At 37.8% G+C, this 18,417-nt stretch overlaps 2 protein-coding genes across 4 annotated transcripts in view; one reads left to right on the top strand and one right to left on the bottom strand.

The window, feature by feature from the left end:
* Window positions 1-12,822, top strand: part of LOC127814284 (uncharacterized) — a 159,081-nt gene extending 146,259 nt beyond the window's left edge. For all 3 annotated transcript variants that reach the window (XM_052355701.1, XM_052355700.1, XM_052355702.1), the window contains 4 exons: window positions 7,720-7,848; window positions 7,954-8,071; window positions 10,692-10,774; window positions 11,883-12,822. In XM_052355701.1, the coding sequence (XP_052211661.1) occupies window positions 7,720-7,848; window positions 7,954-8,071; window positions 10,692-10,774; window positions 11,883-12,303 (751 nt within the window). In that variant the 3' untranslated portion in view covers window positions 12,304-12,822. The remainder of the gene's footprint in view (window positions 1-7,719; window positions 7,849-7,953; window positions 8,072-10,691; window positions 10,775-11,882) is intronic.
* Window positions 12,823-13,472: 650 nt separating this feature from the next.
* Window positions 13,473-17,172, bottom strand: LOC127814285 (uncharacterized). Its single transcript, XM_052355703.1, has 3 exons — window positions 16,784-17,172; window positions 14,686-15,350; window positions 13,473-14,434 (listed from the first exon to the last, which is right to left on the bottom strand). Exons 2-3 carry the CDS (start codon window positions 15,291-15,293, stop codon window positions 13,753-13,755), a joined length of 1,290 nt encoding a protein of 429 aa, XP_052211663.1. The 5' UTR covers window positions 15,294-15,350; window positions 16,784-17,172; the 3' UTR covers window positions 13,473-13,752.
* Window positions 17,173-18,417: the final 1,245 nt, after the last annotated feature.

The raw sequence follows: 18,417 nt of genomic DNA, 5'->3' as shown, positions 1-18,417 counted from the left end.
GCAACCAGTATTAATTTGTGATGGGATAAACTAGTGATGGGATAAAATAATGTTATACAATGTAGGAGGTATTACTCAAGGTAATACTAACTCTTGTTTGGCTTGAATGAGGTATTACTTTATCCAAAAAAGTAAAATTTCCAGACTGCACATTTATGTGTAAGCAAACTACCAAACTGTCACTTTTGCTATGTAAACTGCCCATTACATATCACTGTGCAGTCTGTGCTGAAACAACATGGGGAATTTTTTCCAGAAATCTTGTCTTACCTCAAACAATGCATCAGGATTAAACAATCCCAGGGGAGGGCAGGACAATTTTATCCCATGCCCATGGGATAAAGTTACCTGAGGATTAGCTAATCCTGGTCCTTTTTGCATACCAACCACTGCATTACACCCATGTCCTGTATTACCAAGCTTGAACCCGGCTACCAAACGTGCCAAAGAGTTTCAGTTTATAGGTGTCCACTTGGACGAGCAAGGTTAGATATCATGCACTTCTTCGCAACTGCTATGTCAGTGGGCTTTCTTGGTCCTCAGCTAGGAAACTGCAAAGAAGCCCAGGTCAAGAACCAGTCAAGTGAGTTGAGGAATTGATAGTGCATTTTAGGGAGGGAGTACGAATAGGAGGGAACTGTTTGCTATTCCTCTATAATCATCAACACTATTAGTTGGAGTATGGAGGGTTAGAATGTGCTTGATAAGCTTGTTGCTGAAACTTTACTTGGAGTGGGTGTCTGATATATTTTCTTTTTTAGTTGACTAAGAGGGAAGACTTGTGAGCATTAGGGGAAATATGGAGTGCAGATGGGATTCTTATTTTATGACACAAGGATCATATGCAAGGAGGATGTTGTGGTGGGATCCTTCTTAGTTGCTTTCCCTTTGAGGTGTTGGATGATGAGTTCATATGGGTTTTAAAGGTCTTTATGAGTTGTGGAGGATTTTGCTATAGTTGCTATGTGAGGATAGCCTACAGATGTGGGAGCTGGATGAGATGCCCATTGGTGATAGGGAACTGTTTTAACAAATTTTGTTTCATTTCAGAAAAGGTCTGGATTCAGTTTTATGTTCAAAGTCATGAGAATGGTCTGTAGCTTAATTGCTAAATCATTATGCCACTTTGTGTGTGTCATATATCCTTTTATGGTCCCTGCCAATTTTTAGATTTCCCCTTTGCCTCATCTTGGACAGTTTGGCTTTGGATTGGTTCAAACCACATTTTGAGCAAAATAAGAGTTTCATATTTTTATAAACTTGAGTTGTCACTAATAGAAACCAATTACCAAATTCTTAATCCTGCAGCCATTGCTGCCTTGTTTAATTGTTTCTATTCCAATTGATTAATAAAAATTTCTATATTACACATTTTTTTTTTTTTTTTGGCCATTGCTTCTATTTAGTACTTATTTTCTTGAACCTGATACTGTAACAGATACAGGTGAACATAGCATCTGCAGCAGATCCCTATTTTTTACAAAGATCCATCTTTTTATTTTTTTTAATTAGTTTAGAACTTTATATTGTATATTATATTATATTAAAAATATAATATATGATATATGTTATAAATATAATATGTGATATATGTTATATATAATGTATAAAATATAATATTTATATTATGTATAATGTATAATACATATTACATAACATAATATGTAATATGGTTTACAGTTTGGTTTACGGTTTTTTGCATCACAAACCCAAACCAAAACCAAACAATAAACCAGTTTTGTGAAAAATATGGACACCACTACAATCATTAATGATATTGACTATAGTTTTTATTTGTTCTTTAAATATTATAATATTGGTGTGGTTGTTATTAATGATATTTGACTATTTATTGTTTATCAATTGTTATAATTATTACTGTTTTGATTATTTATAATAATAATATTTTGATATTATTATTAATTTTATTGATTAATAATCAATTTTAGATGTATAATATTATCATATAATAAATAATTATCGTCAATCAATGTTGCTATTTATTTATATTTTTTATCTTTTTATATTATAAAATTAATATTAGTAAATTTTAACATTCATGTGTGCAATTAATATTTTTTTTTTCATTTTAACACTTTTTTCAGTTTTCTGTGCTTTTATGAAAAAAATTTCTAGTAAAAAGCAGGCTTTGTTTCCACAACTAAAAGGTGTTAAAAGGGCACTTCTTCCTGTAGGGATCAGATTATGAGTTCCTTGGTGAGTGGTGACTGACAAAGCTTCTGCATCCCTCTAAAAGGTCTCAGATTTTAAATCATTCTCTCGTTAGGAAGTGGTTTTTAATTTATAAGCTGTGTAAGATTCTTTCGCCCCAGGGGAGGGGGGCAAGATTTGATTATGACTAAGCGTGCTTGTTCATGGGAGTGGGTCATGGCTAGAGGTTTAATTCCCTTGGAAAGGAATCCACTCTAGGTATGTGAATTCCAGGAGCCATTATCTCTTTGAGGAGGGGACTGAGGAGAGAGTTTGTTTCTGGAGTCACCTGTTGCATGGAGATTGCTAAAAGTTGATTTACTGGCCCTTGCAAGGGTGGTGCAGAATAAATGAGCATAGTTAGGGTTATCTCAAAGCTAAAAGCCAGGAGTGTGCAAACATGAGTCTGAATGATTTCAAATTGGGGTTGGGGACTTGTGTACTTTGCATTCCATGCTCCAACCAAGTAGGAAATGATTCTTTGCAATAGCAACACAGGTCAGGTTGTTTTAATCTGAATTCTTATTGCAAATTGATGGACACTGGATTGCTTCGTCTCTTGGAAAGGCCTGTTGGTTTTTCATCCTCATATGGTGTGCATTTTCTGTTTGGACAGCTGTGCAGGCAAGGTTCATTATCATTGATAATCTACTTAAGATTAGGTGAAGTCATGTTGATTTATGTTGCCTATGTGAGAAAGATGGAGAATTGATTAATCGTCTTCTCATTCACTTTCATGGTTAGAGAGTTATTGACTTCAATTGACAGATCTGTTTTGGGCATTTTGCATGCACCCTGAAAATGTTTAGAGCCTTTGGGCCTTACTTGATGATGCCTGTTCACAGAATGACTTTTTTTGCAATTGAAGCCCCATTTTTAGTTTGAAAGAAAAATCTTGTGGATTGATCCATCTCTGAACGAATTCTAGGATTTTTTTTTTTTTTTATAGTAGGAGTTCAAGTGACATTGATTCATCTCTAAACGAATTCTAGGATTTTGTGGATTTCTTTTGGAGTTGCTTTTTATAATATACAGTAACTGTTTTATTTATTAAAATAGAAGGCTTTTGAGTTCCATAGGTTCATGTTGCAGAAAAATCTCTACAAAACAATAGGGTTAGTGCAATAACATCGAACCAGATTTAATCGAATATAAAAAATAATACACAAAGTACTGATAACAGCAACAAGAAGATGAACACGAAGTAAAAACTCCCTGTTTAAATAACGTTCAAGGCTTAGATCTGTGAGTCCATTCACCACTTTGATAACGCCAACAAATAGGAACCACAAGCCACAACAAAACCCTCAAACCAGCCCTCAAACCGAAAACCCAGAAAGCCCCAACACCTCGCAGCCGAACACAAACGAAGCCCTCTCTCACCCAATCGATCAAAGCCACACAAGGTAGGTTACCACGGAAGATAGATCGGTTGCAAAGACAGAGGATGTAAAGCACAAAGCAAAGAGAAAAGCTTACCGAAAATGGATGATTGAAAACCCCTAAATAGGGCATGCGCATCAATAGAAAATCGACCAAAATCAACAAGAAAAGATGCAGCCTCTCAACATGGAAAGAGGCATCGGACCGAGATGGAAACGGAGCCATGGAAGATCATCCACGAAAGGAAACCACGAAGGAAGCAATCGGCCAAGCAAGGAGATATGAGAGAGAGAGGAGCTAGGGTTCGACCGAGATAGAGAGAGAGAAACACCAAGGAAATGGGCCGCACATGGGCCTTTTATATGTGGGCTTAGAGCTTAGGAGATAATGGGCTTTTGGGCTCAGAATAGTAGGCTTCCCCCTACTTGAGCAAATGGGCTAAGGCCCATTTCTCCTCTAAAGTGGGAATAGGGCTTGTGGCCCGGTTTCTAAAATGGGCTGCCTAAAAGTGGTGATGGACTTGGGTTCTTCAATCCCAGGCCAAAGCCTATGAAGATAAAATTCACCCGAAAAATCGTCACAGCCTTGGATTTCATTAGGAAACACAAAACCAACAATCTCCACCTTGATTCCTAATGAGATCAGCACACACAGGCAACATGCAACAAATGCATAACATAGCAACAAATGCACAATTTAAGTAACACATGCATGTATTAGCAACAAATGCCTAATCATGCAACAAAATCCTAATCATCCACCCATGAAATAAACATGCAACAAAAACATAAACATGCAACAAATGCATAAGATAGGCAACAAATGCTTACAAGCAACAAATGCATGAACTTACATATTATCCACATAGGACATGCAACAAATGCATATCATCCACAAAGGAAATGCAACAAATGCATAAATATGAGCTAGCTCTCCATCCACTTGGGGTAAGATTTCTCTCATCCTCCCACTTAAGCTAGGATTCATCCTCCACCTAGGCTAGGATCTACCTCATCCTCCCACTTAGGCTAAGGATCTACTGCATCCTCCCACTTAGGCTAAGGATATTTCTAATCCTTCCACTTAGGGTAGGAATCTCCACCTTGCTCAAGGTGGTGGAAATAAGGATACTCAACCCTCCCTAAAATGGAATGACAGACACATAGTCCTCGCCCACTAATTTTGCACTAGAATCTAGAAGCATATATACCTCACTAGGGTCATAGGGGGTCACTACATTGGCTTCTTCCTTTTGTTTGTCTTTCTTGGCATAACAATCCTTAATGAAATGTCCAGTTTTCCTACAACCATAACACTTCGTACCCTTCCCTTGATTTTTGGATTTTGACCTACTCTTCCCTTTCTTGCTACCTTCCTCTTGATTCTTAGTTCTACCCCTCATCATGTGGACCTCACCATATTTTCTCTCACTCCTTAATTCCAATTCCTTACTCCTAAGAGAATCTATGACAATTTCAGGTGATAACGTGTCCCTACCATACTTAATGGCATTTTTAACTTATTTATAAGTATCAGGAATGGCATTTAACAAAATAATTGCCTTATATTCCTCCGACACCATTTCACCACAATTTATGATATTTTGAACCAACTTGTTAAAGACATCTAAGTTGTCATCTAGGTCCCTAGAGGGGTCAATCTTAAAACTAAAGAAACTTTCAAGCAAATAAAGCTTATTAGGGGTGGATTTCTTAACATATAATTTCTCCAATTTTTCCCAAAGTTCTTTAGTTGTGTTAAGTTTTCCTACTTTTCTTAACACTGAATCAGAGAGATGCAAGATTATAGAAGTATAGGCAAGTTTATCAGCTTCAAGTTTTAGTTCCTCTTTAGTACCCTCGGGATATTTTCCATCTATAGCCTTAGAGACTCTTTATTGAACTAAAATTCCCTTCATTTTTTGTTGCCATATAGAAAAATCTCCCTTTCCATTGAAAACCCCCAATTCAAAATGTGTGGACATATTCACTAAGTATATGCTTGACACAAATAAGTAGTGCAACCTACAAAAAACGCTAAGTTTTTCACACTGAATCCTAAACAATGTGTATGCACAAAACAGATTCAATCAAGGGCAGATTTTAAAGAGGGATAATACTGATATACTAGGCACAATTTTTAAAACAGTAAGCAGTTTTAAAAAAAAAAACAGCCACAAGAGTATAAGGAATTAGATATGCACCCAAGGAGACACAAAGTTTTTAAAAAAAAAACTTAGGCAGCAGATTCACAAAGAATCAAAGACCAATTAGTAAAAGATTTTTCAAGCACTTAGCAATTTCAATAATCACACAGATTAACACAAGTAATCACATTCTAGCAACAAGCAATGGTTACCACCACAGGATAACCCCCAAAACCTAATGGCCACCCCCACACGATGACCTGCTAGATGCTGGAAAAGAAAAATTACAGAATTTAAAACCACAGAAGTTACCAGTACAGATCTCGGGACTGAGATCTGTGAGTGATGCAGGATCAGATCTGGAACAAAAGAAGGGCACCCCGACCCCCACGTGCTGCCTCACGCGCTACCGCCTGCAAGCTCACACACCGCTGGCCAGCAGGCGAGTAAGCAACCACATGTTGCTCGGGGAGATGACCCACAACTTGCTGGATCCAGATCTAGAGTCCTTTCGACCCAACTCACAACCTGCAAAGAATAATCGAACCGAGATCATATTTGATATGGAACGAACTCACCGTGAAATCGGATCTGAAAACGATGGGGTTTTTCAGATCTGATTTGAACAAGCACTACCCAGGAGCCACACAAGGCTCTGATACCAATTGTTGCGGAAAAATCTCTACAAAACAATAGGGTTAGTGCAATAACATCGAACCAGATTTAATCGAATATAAAGAATAATACACAAAGTACTGATAACAGCAACAAGAAGATGAACACGAAGTAAAAACTCCCTGTTTAAATAACGTCCAAGGCTCAGATCTGTGAGTCCGTTCACCACTTTGCTAACGCCAACAAATAGGAACCACAAGCCACAACGAAACCCTCAAACAATCCCTCAAATCGAAAACCCAGAAAGCCCCAACACCTCTCGGCCGAACACAAACGAAACCCTCTCTCACCCAATCGATCAAAGCCACACAAGGTAGGTTACCACAGAAGGTAGATCGGTCACAAAGACAAAGGGTGTAAAGCACAAAGCAAAGAGAAAAGCTTATCGAAAATGGATGATTGAAAACCCCTAAATAGGGCATGCGCATCGACAGCAAATCGGCCAAAATCAACAAGAAAAGATGCGGCCTCTCAACATGGAAAGAGGCATCGGACCGAGATGGAAACGGAGCCATGGAAGATCATCCACGAAAGGAAACCACGAAGGAGCAAGGAGACACGAGAGAGAGAGGAGCTAGGGTTCGACCGAGATAAAGAGAGAGACACCAAGGAAATAGGCCGCACACGGGCCTTTTATATGTGGGCTTAGAGCTTAGGAGATAATGGGTTTTTGGGCTCAAAACAGTGGGCTTCCCCCCACTTGAGCAAATGGGCTAAGGCCCATTTCTCCTCTAAAGTGGGAATAGGGCTTGTGGCCCGGCTTCTAAAATGGGCTGCCTAAAAGTGGTGACAGACTTGGGTTCTTCAATCCCGAGCTGAAGCCTATGAAGATAAAATCCACCCGAAAAATCGTCACAGCCTTGGGCCTCATTAGGAAACACAAAACCAACAGTTCAATAACAAATTAATAGTGCAATACATTAGGGCTATGAAGAAATCTTCTACAAAACGTTCTATAGTCTAAAATTAGAAGGTGACACTTGTTATTGCATCAATGAGAACCAAATAATCACGCTTGTTTTTTTTTTTTTTTGTGTGTTGAAATATATTTGAGCATTTCTGTACTTAGAAGCAGGATGTGATCTTCTATGAGTTTATTGTTCCCTGCTCCAATTATGTTAAATTTGTTCTATAGCAGATATTGGATCAGTTAACGTGTTCAGCTATTTTTATGCTGGTTTTATTTTTCCTGGTGGATACTTCATTTGAAGAATACTTGCTTAAGTCCAAATCTGTTTCTTTTTTTTTTTTTTTTTTTTTTTTTGCCTCTAAGTCTAATATAATTGCATGATACTCCCTACTAGAGAGAAGTCCAAACTCAGGGAAGAGATACTAGCCCGCAGGCAAAAAAAGCTTCTTGTAAGACATGGACGTTTGAAATATTTGGAAGAGGTGGCCTTACGAGAAGCAGAACTTCTTCAAGAACTTGATAGGTATTACTTACTGACCTCTGGCTCGTCTTTGCTACAAAATTCTGATATTTTTCACAGTGATAAAGAATAGGAGATTCTTAGAACTAACTGGACTCCTTTTGTTAGAGAGAGGGCAACTGAAGTAGAAAAAGAGATTGAGAGACAGCAGTTGTTGGAACTCGAGCGTGCAAAAACAAGAGAGCTTCGTCATCATCTTGATATGGAGAAAGAGAAGCAAGCACAGGCAAGACCAGAGGACATGCTCTCCTAGAATTTTATCTATCCATATATGTTACCTTGTTTGTGCCTTTTGATAATTATACCTGTTGCATAGTCAAAGAATATGCTCAGAGTTTCCTAAATATCTTGTGGATCAGGGATATTAGAGTTTTTTTTGACATGTTCTTTCTTGTGTATTTATGGAATACCTTTCCTTGAGTGTGCTATACAGATAGTCTTCCTTGTCTCTCTTGCTCATGCATTGATATGCGCACACATCATTTTTTTCCACTACATCCTAGGATGTAGTGGAAAAAAATGATGTGTGCGCATATCAATGCATGAGCAAGAGAGACAAGGAAGACTATCTGATTTCTTAGCAGTCACAGCAGTCTATTGTTAACTTCTGACTACACCATAATCATCTATATATTGTTATATCTGTGTTTGTGGTGTGTACTCTGTGTTAACTGCAAAAAAGTAAGTGTGACTTCATTATAAAGTTCAAAATTAAATCCGTCACATCCATGCCTGAGATTTTGGCCCACTGAAGCAGAAGTTATCCTGCCATATTCCTCTAATCAATCATTTTTTTTAAATTAAATTTTTACTTATCTAAGAAAGGTGTTTATCTCTGCAAAAAGAAAGAAACAATGAGAGGTGTTATGAAGCAGACACTCAAAAATGAGTGCAGCATCCATACCCAACACACCTACTCATCGAACATATTAAAATACATGCTGAATAAGCAACTTTAGCATCTCATTAATAATGACCCTTGGGGACATATCAAACTCCAACATTGACCCAATAAAACTGAATTCTCTGTGAAGATGAAGAAATATATGTCAGACACAATGTTGCGTGTCCAATGATGATAACTTGGTTGAAATCAGGTTTATGTAAAAGATACTTATTTTCTTGGTGTATTTATAAATATTGCGCATTGATTGATGTTTTAAATTGTAATGCCATATTAATTGCAATCTTGTTTGATTTGTGAGTTTCTTGCTCTTTTTTTTTAATTTATGGGTATTATTGTTAGACATAGCTATACAAGTATATAAAATTTTATAATTTTTTTGGTGTGCCTCTTTAAGACATCTATCCTCATTCTTTTCAAAATTATATTTCATGTGTCCGTATCATAACTTTGTGGAAATCTGTGCTTTTTTTTGCAAGATCATTTTGAAAAAGACTCTTCTGAGAGGAGAGAGTATAGCACTTTCATTGCTCCAAAAGGCTGGGGGCATGGAATTAAAGGATTTTAGGTGAATGAGCCTTGTAGGCTACAAAAACAACAATAATCATAAGCCTTAATCCCACTACTTGGATCGGCTACATGAATTCTAGGTGTCCAATAAACGTTGTAGGGTGTCTATAAATTGATGGGAAAAGTTTTGGCTCTAAGATTAGTTAGTAACTAGTATTATAGTTGTGGCTGTTCTACGAGGGTGGCAATCTCTTGATGATGTGTCAGTGCTAATGAAGCTGTTGACTCTAGGATCCAGAGAGCAAGTTCATTCTTGGTGTGGAAACTACATATCAGGAAGACATACAAATTGCAGATAGATTTAGAGAAACCAATAATAATAATTTAGATACTCAAATACTAAGCAAAGCAGATACTGAGATATGGACTCAGAGAGTCACTGCTTTGTAATGCCCGTAGACAGAATCTATGTTTTCAGGCAATGGCCAAAGAATAGTGGCTCCCTACGACCACCCAAGAATATGTTCACAATAAAACCAAGAGAAAACTCCAATAATTCAAAATCTATTACAAGTTACCTGGCTGGAACCACATAAAAATATATATACATATATATGTGCAAATGTAACATACTGAGGCATCTCTATGTCAAGAAAAGATAAACAACCAAAAAAGTTAAAAACAAAGAACAAAGACCAAACAAAAAGAAAAAAGTAATAATTACAGATGGAGAGAACCAGCTCTGATTCTCCAAAGAACCAAATATTGCACACTTACCAGATTTGAGAAGACAATAGCGAGAGGCAATGACATCAACAAGAGTAAGGGAGATAGAGAGAGGGCTAGAGAGTTAGAGTGAGGATTTGAGAGAAGAGAGAGAGAGACTGTAAGAGTTGAGAGAGAGAGAGAGATGAAGAATTTAGCCTTTACCAGTACCAGCTGGTGCCTCTGGTATCTGCTAGTGCAGAAATAGAAGAAAATTTGATTTTGTGTGTACATACCAGTGTCAATCCATGGTGGAGTTCAAGGGTTGGCATGTAGTCTGGGATGTCTTTACCATCTTTCATTCTTTCACTTCCATTTGATAGTTTTGTTGCATCTTTCCACGTTGTCCTCTCGGTAATGATTTATTGCTTATGTTTTTAAAATATCCATGACTTTGAATTCAAGAATCTAAACTAGTGCTTATTGCCAATTCTTTGTATTATTATGAAAAGCTGCAGTTTATATGGCACTCCTGTCCATTTTGTCTAGAATCTGTTATGCTTCCAACCTGCATTTTGTGGAACTGTCAAAATATTGCATCATTTCATTCTCTGTCTGCTTTCTGAATGATATCTTGGAATTAGTATCTTTTGTATCTGTGACCTTTTTTTTGGTTTTGGTGCCATGGGTTTTAAATAATATAACTTTATGTTTGTGTGAAATGTAGAGAGAACTCCAACGTGAACTAGAGCAAGTGGAATCTGGGCTTCGGCCATCAAGACGAGAGTTTCCTTCCTCCAGTCATACTAGGTGTGTTTTTACTGTCTTCATCTTATCTTCTAACCTACACATAAATGCATGCTTCATACTGGGTAAACAATCCATGTCAAACATCCTACATGATAACACAGACAAATTAAAGTAGATGAATCCAGGGTCTCACTGAATTCTAGTACTCACTAAGGTTCTCAATATGTTTGTTTATATAAGAACTGATTTCCTCATGCATCAAATCCATTCTGGTTTTGCCTCCCGACACATTAGGCACAAGATGGCGCCCATTGCATTTTTCTCCTCAATATTCTCTCTTCTCCAGCTATTAAGCAAGCCTAGCTACTATGTGGGGAAACACCCAAGCAATAAAAAACAGAAATTATTGCCATACCTCTCATTCCATTCTGATGCGAAAATGAAGATGGTACTTCATATTTGCCAGACAAAGTGCAACAGTTCCACCACAGCAATATTGCAGTAAACTTTATTAAAAATGAAATATTCCAATACTAATGAACTTCTGAATTTGTAAACTTCTTCAATATAGTTGTTCCGCCCAAGAAAAGTGCTTTCCACACCATCTGGCTTCATTTTAGCTTTTCAAATATAAATGGTTTAACTTTTAGATTAAGGTTCTCCATCTGTCTTCCTCGCAAATGTCTAAACTACCTCAATTTCTATTCTAGCATTCTATCTTCATAATATCAATTGACTTCTAAAAGTCACATTAATAATGCAAATCCATTCAAAAGAACAATGTGGCAAAATTTCACATTAGATGCCCTTCAAAAAGCAACCCTCTAGCAAGAAAATGATGAGATAAAGTTTCAATACCATCTTCACATGAAAAAGTTTTATGAGATGGCGATTATTGAAAATTGATATGGTCATGTTCCACTTCCATCATGTAATTGATATTGTGCAAATAAACTGTGTAACATGGAAATGCAATAGATCGAGGGGTGTTGTGTCTTTTGAAGCTAGATTAGGATGTTAGAAGCGTGGATAAAAAATCAATAATTAATGAGAGAGAGAGAACTAAACAAAACAATATATCTCCTTATGATATTTGCTTGCTCACAGTTAAATTACAATGGTCTTTTGATTTAGATTTTCCCTTTCCTGTTAATGATTTTATGTGCAGTCGGCCTCGTGAAAGATATCGTGAAAGAGACAGTGGAAGACCAAGTAATGAAGGCAACTTAAGAGCAATTAGTGGCAACTTGCAGGCAGATGCTTCCGCTGGCAATACATCCGTGACAAACATGCCATCAGTTCTGTCTGGGTCTCGACCTTTTTCAGGTCAGGTTCCAACTATTCTGCAATCACGTGACCGTCTAGATGATTGTGGCAGCAGTTACGAAGAAAATTTTGATGGAAGCAAGGACTCAGGTGACACGGGCAGTATTGGGGACCCAGAGTTGGTGTCAGCATTTGAAGGACAGTCTTCTAGTGGGATTGGGTCCTCCCAAAGACATGGATCTAGAGGGGGTAAGTCGAGGCAGGCAATAGAACGGAGAGAAAGGGACGGCAGACGTGAAGGAAAATGGGAAAGAAAGCATTAATGAATGGCAACCCGGAAATTTGTTTCAAGATCTGGGAGATGATCAACCTAAAAGAGCTGATGTATCCGAGGCATACAATGCCAGCCCAGCAAGCAGGAAGCCGCATTAGTCTGCTTCAAAAAACATGTCTTGAAGTGGTCTTTTGTCAGAGCAGCTAGAATTATACAATTTTGGGATGTGGTCATTGGTCGGTACAGGGTATTGCATTTCTTGAAACGAAAAGCTGCCATGAAGTGCAAAATGGAAATGTGGAGGAAGCTTGGCTGCATGGAAAACTGAACTGATGGCAATGGCAATGCAGCTTTGGAATGTAAAACAAATGTGTTTCACCCAGTATTTTGTGGGAACCCATAGTACAATGTAAATACTATTTCATCTTGTATGTAATTTGTACTAATTTATTATTGGTTCATATTTTGCCGCATATTCTCGACCAAAGATTTATGAACTGTTCTCAACTTACATGGGCGTGAAAATGTGGCTACATTAGGCAAAGTGGAGAAGATTTCCTTTTTTTCCTGTTTGGAATTTTCACAGCTAATTTTATATATATATATATATATATATGCTCACCCCCTTCCTGAGAGTTTACTCTTGTGCCGCCTTCATCTCGTTGCTTGAATGGGAAGTTAAAATTCATGTAGTTAAACTCAAAATACTAGAATAGAAGCTTGCTTGCTTGATATATTGTTTGTTGTGTGGCATTTCATCTCCAATCGATATATTCATGTAGGGTGCGGCATTTATTCCAATCAGTCAGGCCGCACTTTAGTTATTGTAACTCCATACTCTTTGGGGTTGACTCAAATTCTTATTTTTCGGTAATTAAGGATGGTTCAGATTTACTGCAGCCTTAGTGCATTCAATTGAACTAGCAACAATGGTAAAATCAAAAGATTGCAATAAGCTCTAATCCCACAAGCAATTGCTATATTCAAGATTTTATGTACTAGCATTCTATCTCTAATTGATGTGTGACAAAACAGGTTGGGAAGGTGGACACCATTGCCGAAGCTTTGTTGTAACAAGCCTGGAGCTTTGGTCTTGGAGGCCTGCCAGTGGATCAGGTCTGGTCTAGATCTCTCGGATCCATATTTTAATTGGGTCTTATCCAAACAGGCCCAATGGATTTGATGCTAAATCCAAAAAGAGGAGCAAACAAGTAGACCTCATGGAGAATCAAATGTCAAATTCTGCATTTTCCTTGGCAAGAACAAAAATACATTTATATTTTACAACAATCAGACCAGGTCAGGTTTTCTCACTTCATGAAAGTTAATCAACAACAGATACACATATACAAGGCTAATAATCCATTGCACAAGCCTTACCACAATTATGGGTGGTCTGTGAGGAAAGCTCACATTCAAGCAGAGCATGGAAAGTGGCTGTTTCCGAGGTTTAAATTCTACTATATGCATCCTATGGGCATATAATAGAAGATGATCTTTACCAAGAATTGTTGGTTTCCCTCCTGACCTTCCTGCGGAAAGGCCGGCATGCCTCAATGCTGAGATCGACAGCAGCGGCAAGAGCCATAAAGATGGCGGCATCCTCCACACACGTTACGTGTCGCATGGCCAGTTGTACCAGCGGCTTGCTGCTCTTCCCCTCCCCTTGCACTCTGCAGCTCATGACGAACCCCCCGACAACTGGACTTAGCGCTGCAAAGTCTCCGCTGCTTTGAGGGCTTGGTACTGGAGTTGCAGGTGCTCGAACCTGTCTATCGGTGTCTATGAAAAACTCACCACCCTTTTCAGCATTGAGGAAAACCTCAGACATGAGAAGCTCTCCTCCCTCTTGGACTTCAGAGATAAGACGGAAACGGCAGCAAATCAAGTCTCTGATGCCACGCTCACGCCACACCTCGAGCTTTCCCCATGGCTGCCAGCTATTGGGCCTGCAAGAATCGGGGCGAACAATTAACCACGCTCCTGGGTTGGACCTGGCAACCCAATCACAGCCTGTCGATGGCACAAAGGGAGTTGTTATGAAGGCTGCAGCAACAGCTGAGCCAGAGAGGTCATGTATTTTCACCTTCCATCCTTTCCTTTCCCTTCTCTCTGTCTCTTGGACAGAACCTTCGGCAGAAAATGACCAGTAAGCGCTCATTGGGTCTACTGGGGACACCCTGTAAATTTGTAATAACAATCAAGAGTTACCAAAACAGATGAACTTTTGCATAGAAAACTCGAAATTGGCCTGGAAAGGAGTATGTTCGAGAAAACATTAATAAGTTTATCCACTTCAATTCCTAATTATCATGCGTTCTTTCTGAACTCTTGTATGGCTCCAATTTGAATTGCGAGCAATAAAGAAAAGGTAAGATGCAGCATGTAGAGAGACTAAGAAAAAGATGAATAGCAAGAGATCATATATCACCTGTCTCGACTAAACTTGCAACTGAAAATAGGCTGCTTGGTGGTGCCTTGGAGCTGCACTATCTGAGGACTCAATTTAGTCTCATCTTCAAATTGGAAAACATATCTTGGATCTGGGTCCAGTTTAACCCGCAAATGAAGCTCTGCTCCAGGCTTTCCATTCTCCTGCTTGCTCTTCCCAATGCCTATCCACCCACTGAAAAGAATTAGCGGCCTCCCTTGTCCCCATTCCGGACCCACTTCTAACTTAAATGTTCCAATCTGCTGCCTTTTGATGCCAACTCCACAGTGGGACCCCTTCCGCCCAGCAAAAACAACGATCTCCAGGCAAGCATGAGAAGCATAGAAACATCCGGGTGTCAACAATGCTTTTAAATCAGATTCCTCAAGATAAAAGCTCGAGGAAATGCTCTGAGCATCAGGTACGGCGTCAGGAGAGGATATTAGGGGAACCGATGTTGTTTGAACAGGAAAACCTCGAAGTCGGATCTCACATGAACACGAAGAAGACAATGTGTGGATTCCATATTTCGCAGCACTCAATGGTGTCCCAGTAACTCTCAATCCCAGTGAACCAATTGACAATCTGATAAAAGCCTGAGGGTCCATTTGGGTCACAAGTCCCCCCCCATTGGTCACACTTCTATCTTGAACAACTCAACAAGCCTGCCGCATGCACCAATGGGCAGCAAGCAACCATCAGGGATATTTCGAAGTTAAAACATAATGGCGTAATAGAAAGAAAATCAGTATCAGGGAAGGTGGAACCAGTGCGGAAGAAAATGTAGGGATAAAGTGAAAAAGAACAAGAAGAGAGGAAAGAATTGGATGTTGCAAAATAACCAATGTTAATTTTCACGAGGACATTTTGTTATAAAAGTCAGGGTGAAAAGGAATTAATCATATGAGGAAGAAAAGATAGGTTCTTTCTCAAGTGTAACCTAACCTATTAACAAACTAGATGGAGCTAGAGTTTGGCCCTCGCTACGTAAATAATCGAACAGAATATAAAGAGGGGGCCGCGGGGGAGAGATATCCCAATGAATATCAACCATCAAAATACTACGTCTTTGAGCTGTGCAGCTCATAATCCTTACTCTTGCTGGTACAAGATCTTGTTTAGACAAATATCATCCATACAGCATCAATCTTCATCTGCGTCAATTCAACTCATTTGACACGGCTAATGGCTTAATAATTCCGGGAAAATTATAGAGGAGTAAAATGAGACAAGTCCACCTTATGAAGGTTACAGCGACATCTGCTTTAATTTTAAGTTAGCAATCGCTTGACTTGCATCTCTGTGTCAGTTTTTCTACTCGTACAAGGAAACGAGTAATTGATTAGGAAAAATATTCTTCTTTCTTTCATCCTTTTGGTTAATGAAGAACAGGTCAGAAGGGGAAACTAAATGCTGGAAAATGCCTAAGAAAGGAAGCCCCCATACCCATTTCTAAGCATATCTTTCCTCTGCCTCAATATTTTACAAACTCAAATGAAGCAAAAGGAAAAATTGAAAATTGAGAAACTTGTCAGAAAATAATAATAAATTACATTTGGGCAAAAGAGCTAGTGTTTGGTCTAAATAAATAAACTAGAATCATTAACACCAAAACTGCAATGACTGCTGGATTTCAGAAGTCAACTACTGTCAATCTATACCACAGCCAGTGAGATCATTGAACCAAAACAAGATCATCAATCAGAGTCTCCAAGCAAAGCAGTTTGCAAAATGAGAAGTTGCCAATTCAATTTTGCAAATTCTACAACAAATTGACTTCTCAAATAAAGAAAGAAAAAGAAACTGCAACAAATTCAAGACAATTATCAGAGCTTTGTAGCATGTAGCACTTCCCTTCCCGAAGTGGGAGTAGGAGAAAGGCTTATTTCAAGACCTCAAAACTACAAATCCAAACCAGTTGATCAGTTAAAATAGCAAAACCCACCCGCCATAAATTCCAACCACAACCCAAACCAACAATTCTCCTATATCTGCACAAAATGGCCAAAAATTACCAGATACAGGCAGAGCTAAAGCCACTAAAACACTCAAAAACAACAGGGAAAGCCCATAAACAGGCATGAAAGCTAAAACCCACCTCGGCTATGAAACTTTCTTTGTCTTTAAAGCGCCGAGGAAGCCATCCACGAAGTTAAATCCAGTCCAGCCCTTGCAAGAACCCATCAAAGTCTTCATTGCCTCGTGATTCAGATAGTGGAAGGGAGGAAGTCCCCAGAAAACAGCATTTGAGTGGTGAAGCTCGCTTTCTACTATCTACTTTCTACTTTCTACTTTCTACTTTTCTAGCTCTCCGCCCAATGACAATTATCCTTCTAAAAATACGCAATGGATCGAGATCATTGAACCAAAACCCTCCTTGGAAATCACGTAGTCGCTGTTGCCCGGATCACGAGAAAGGCCATACACACGAGTCACACCCACACACACACACATATATATATATATATATACACACACACAAGAATCTCTGAACCTGGCAATGCCTGCGTTTCTTGGGAAGACACGAAAATAAAGCAACTGTTTTTATTATTTAATAATTAATTAATGGAAAGAAAGACTAACAATTTCAGTGACTCAGCTGCTTTTGGAATTCATTTCACAAATTTCATGGTTCCCCCATTTAATTTAATTTAATTTAATTTAATTTAATAATAATTATTAAAATTGAATAATTGTGCATATATATATAAAAATATATTACAGTAGAGTGATGAAGGCATGATATGATATATTTTAAATTATATTATTATTATATAAATTAAAAAATAGATATCTTCAAATTGAATTGGATACAGCTGTTACCAACGAAGATGCTGCGGGAGTCTATTCCTTGACACGTGTACGGCTGAGGATGACTTTTTTTAAATCTTTTTTAAATATTTTTATTCGGTGAAGTTCATCTCTTTAGATAAAATAAATAAATTGCATGAACCACCCCCTCAACTATTGAGATATTACCCATATTATTCCTTACTTCCATAATTTGCATTATTTACTTGTTTGGTAGTTCAGGGGAATGTGGGGGATGGATGGCAAACCAAACATTGTTGAAATTGTGAGTCAAAGTTGCTGCCACCCAACCACCACCACCACCACGGCCACCCATTGCCTCTTCTATGGTTATAAATTAGATCATAATAAAATGAAATTATCATTTTATTATTATTTATATTAAATATTATAATTTATTTTCTTTAAAATCATTTTATCTAATCAAAAGCAATCTAAATGGGTTCATAATGAGGCGAGCAAGTAAATGTTTTCACTAATTTTTCACATTTATCTAATAAAAAACGATCTATCTTGATGATGCATACTATGTTGATTTAATTTCTTATTAATATAAAAAATATAACGTATAATTAAAAAGGGTTCTAGAAATATATAATTTCACAATTATTTGAATATTTTTTCATAGTCGGACTATTAGAAGGTAGTACTAAAATTGAAGTAATATGAAAAAATTTACATGTTCCGACTAAATTCTCTCTCTTCTCTTTCAATAACCAATGGAGCAAATAACTATAATTTTCTATTCTCTTCCCTTTCAATAAACTTTATGTAACCAATGGAGCAAATAACTATAATTTTCTATTTAAATAGAAAATTGAATTTTGAACGAGAGAGATAACCTAACCTTAGGGTGTTTTTAAGCGGTTTAATAATTTACAAATTCTCTATACATTTTCGCGTTACACATAATTAAATATT

Source organism: Diospyros lotus, chromosome 12 (assembly GCF_014633365.1).
Source record: "Diospyros lotus cultivar Yz01 chromosome 12, ASM1463336v1, whole genome shotgun sequence".
In the NCBI taxonomy this organism is placed as follows: Eukaryota; Viridiplantae; Streptophyta; class Magnoliopsida; order Ericales; family Ebenaceae; genus Diospyros; species Diospyros lotus.
This window is presented reverse-complemented; position numbering and strand designations above follow the sequence as displayed.